The sequence below is a fragment of the Micropterus dolomieu genome, linkage group LG07 (assembly GCF_021292245.1).
Source record: "Micropterus dolomieu isolate WLL.071019.BEF.003 ecotype Adirondacks linkage group LG07, ASM2129224v1, whole genome shotgun sequence".
In the NCBI taxonomy this organism is placed as follows: Eukaryota; Metazoa; Chordata; class Actinopteri; order Centrarchiformes; family Centrarchidae; genus Micropterus; species Micropterus dolomieu.
Genome location: NC_060156.1, coordinates 5,855,819 through 5,859,180, shown reverse-complemented (window position 1 = coordinate 5,859,180; position 3,362 = coordinate 5,855,819). Strand labels below are relative to the sequence as shown.

At 39.4% G+C, this 3,362-nt stretch overlaps 1 protein-coding gene across 1 annotated transcript in view; it reads right to left on the bottom strand.

Moving 5' to 3' along the window:
* Window positions 1-849: 849 nt before the first annotated feature.
* Window positions 850-3,362, bottom strand: part of LOC123974117 (melanoregulin-like) — a 7,486-nt gene continuing 4,973 nt past the window's right edge. The window contains exons 4-5 of the mRNA XM_046054553.1: window positions 1,965-2,134; window positions 850-1,406 (exon numbers count right to left, since the gene is read on the bottom strand). Coding sequence (XP_045910509.1) covers window positions 1,329-1,406; window positions 1,965-2,134 — 248 coding nt within the window. The 3' untranslated portion in view covers window positions 850-1,328. The remainder of the gene's footprint in view (window positions 1,407-1,964; window positions 2,135-3,362) is intronic.

Sequence of the window (3,362 nt, the reverse complement as noted above, 5' to 3'; positions counted from 1 at the left end):
GTGCAAGCAGCACAATGACTTTCGGTGCTACCAGACCATTGGTCCGCCTCTCATACTGCTCCCCTCCCCCAATGCCCCCCTCCCCTCTTTTAATTCCACATCTGTTTCCCAAACTTGGGTAGGGGCCTTGGAGAGAACAATATCTGGGTCAGAGTAAACTCTGTCTTTCTTTCTGTGTGCATGTGTGCGCACATGCATGAATGTGTGTACAACATATCACAATCATCCACTGTATGAAGACCGTCTCACACTCTTTGAACCTGAAGATGCAGTGTCCCAAATGGGCGTGTGTGGTTGAGAGTGTTTATACAGTTTAACTCTTCATTACTAACAGTTGTTCAAAAATGGCTTGAGTAGAAGCCAAGATGAAACTTTATCATCTGCATCCTGCACAAACCTTAAAGAAAGGGAAATCCAGAAAATGAAGAAGGTTTCATTTGCCATGGATTTACTGCATAACTGACATTGTGCACCATATTGTTACATTCTGCTTTTTTTAGTTTTTTGACACTGAAACAAACAAAACAGTATTTCAAGCCATCCTAGGTTTTACTGTGTAGCTACATTCCTCAACAGTCAACATCATTATTTTAACAGTAAATGCTAAATATTCTCTCTGCTTTATTTTTTGTGAAGAAACAACTTCTTGTTTTACCCCATCTGTGATACAGACACTTCCAACTGGCGAAGTCATTTTTGGTTCTTCAGTTTAACCCACTGGAACATGACTGCAGTATATGCTGCCATCTTTTGGACAAAAGGGGCTAACACAGTGGTAGACTGAGCCAAAACCAGCAAGACTGACTGAGACTGACTGACTGAGCAAACATACTTTATTAGTGACAAGGTGAGCAAGACAAAACCAGTTATCTTCAGAATCATCAGTAAACAACAAACATGGTAAAGATGTCTGTAGTGAGATAAAGGAAGAACGTGAAATGGATTGTCTCATATTAAATATACTGTAGAAAGGGGAATACATCTTTGTACCTGCACAGGGTTTCTTGACCTTTTTTAATTGGGTGACTGTATACCTGAATAACTAAAACTGTCTCCACCTGTGATCTTATTTATTAATAGGCCAATCCTCCAAAGATCACCTGCGTTTCTAAAAGAAAATCAATAAATGAAAAACAGTATTTATATGTAGTATTTCCCATTGTATAGTCTAAGCAACAACTGTGCATAAGAATTAAATGTACCTCTCCAGTTAATGAATGCAGGTGAGAGTGTGGTAAAAATGGGTCAAGCTATTTACAAGTTTACCCTCCCTCTGTCTCTCTCTCTCGCTCTCCATCTTTACGTCTTCTTCTCTCTGTCACTGTCTCTCAGCCTACCTTCTTGGGATATTTTTCTTTGGCCAGTCTGACAAAGTCCTCAGCGCTGTCCAGTGACACCAGGCGGTCCTGAGAGAAAGATGGAGCCCGATGAGGAGCATGATAAGAATGAAACAGGTGAGTTTGGAGGGTTGGCAGATGTAGATGGTGGGACGAGAGATATAACAAACAAAAGACAGAGGTCATAAGGGATGAGGATGAGAAACAAAAGAGGAGGTGAAAGACAATAGGGAAGAGTGGAGGAATAAAAAGGGGTGACTTGGAGACGAGGACTAGATGTGAGAGCACACTGTAGTTTTAATATGGCATAATAGAGATATGTATATATCCACTGTACATAGCAGCAAACATGAAGCCTAAATTTATCAAGATTGGTAGAGCTGCCACTTTATATAAAGTTACAGAAACAGAGACATATTCAGTTATACAGACAACCAAAAATGGGTCAGTTCCTTAAGTTCACCTGCAAATCTGATGGAAACCATTTTGTTCTCAGTTGTTAAAATATTGTTGTTTATGTTTTGCCAAAGCTTAACATGCTGGGAGTGTGTGTGTGTGTGTGTGTGTGTGTGTGTGTGTGTGTGTGTGTGTGTGTGTGTGTGCGCGTGTGTGTGTGTGTGTGTGTACCATGACATAGAGGTATCTGTCCTGGTGTTCGGTTTCTGGGGGAAACAGAGAGGTGTGGTCCAGCAGCTGTTTCAACAGTTCTGTTGCTTTGTTAAGATGCTCCTGATCTCGACTGAAGCGGCGGCTCTGTCTGTTCACACACAGCAAGGCATCTACCTCACACTGATAACCTGCAGGGAGAGGAGGGACGGTCACATGCTGAAGACAACAGAATATGGTAAATTGGAGTTCACTAGAGCAAATGGTAACTGAACACAGTAACATCAAAGTGTCTCACCTTGCTGCAGCAGGATTTTCTTCCATCGAGATCTGACTTCTCGCTTGGCATAGCGTAAAGTGTGTATGTCATAATTCAGCTTCTCCCATTCCTATAAGCAAGCACACAGTACATCATACAATAAGTGCTTTTAACTTGAAAGGAGAGGATAAAGCAAGTGACAAGGCTTGTTTGGGGATAGGTGGAGAGTGTAATATATACAATTTACAGTATACATACAGTATATATAGACAGTAACATATACATTATATAAACAGTATATATAACAATACACAAAAGCACAAATTCACTGTAAAACAGATCATGTTAGAGGGTACGATTAAACCATTGTAGATTTTAAAAATTAAGGCAAGTGAGTGGTGTAATATTCAGAGAAGTTTAAATTTACGAGAATAAAACTTGGATATTCTCTGAGATTAAAGTGGTACATTTATGTGAATAAAATGTTTTTTCAGTCATTAACAATACAAAAAAAGAGTTTGTGCAGACATAAGAGGAGTGGTGGAGCTTTCAGACAGCAGATATGATGGACTGCAACATTAATTTATAAATGTCTGCAGTTCTTCCCCAATTATTTATGCTTTCTGTCTTTGAACAGATGAAAGTATCTCACAATACTGGTTGGTGAAAGTATCTTAGATGTGACGACTGTTATTAACATCTGCATACATCTGCTTTTACAGTACAGAGCTTTTAATTACTCAAGCACATCTGAAAAATTGTGTTTTCCGAGTTTTTTTTCTCAGAAATTTTACTCCTATCCTCTGGCTCCGTTTTTCTTTTTTAAACTTACAGTGGCCATAATACTCTGTTGTTGGAGGGATCTACAATCACATTAATCAGTTATTCAGATTCCCTCTGAAGTTCAGCCATTGTGAGACAACACAATTGTCCAATACCTGATCATACCTGCTGATTAAAAGTCCTACAGTCAACCTACACATGTGTTTTCACTTATCTTTCATTCCTGATGAAACCTCCTCAATATGGACAGCACACCTCTGACCCTCCCATTAGTTTGGTGTAACATTTTAGGGTGGGAATGATACATAATTAGAGTGGTTAATGTAGTTTAGTGACCCAACTTCAATTTGACCAGAGGTCTGATCAGCTACAATATG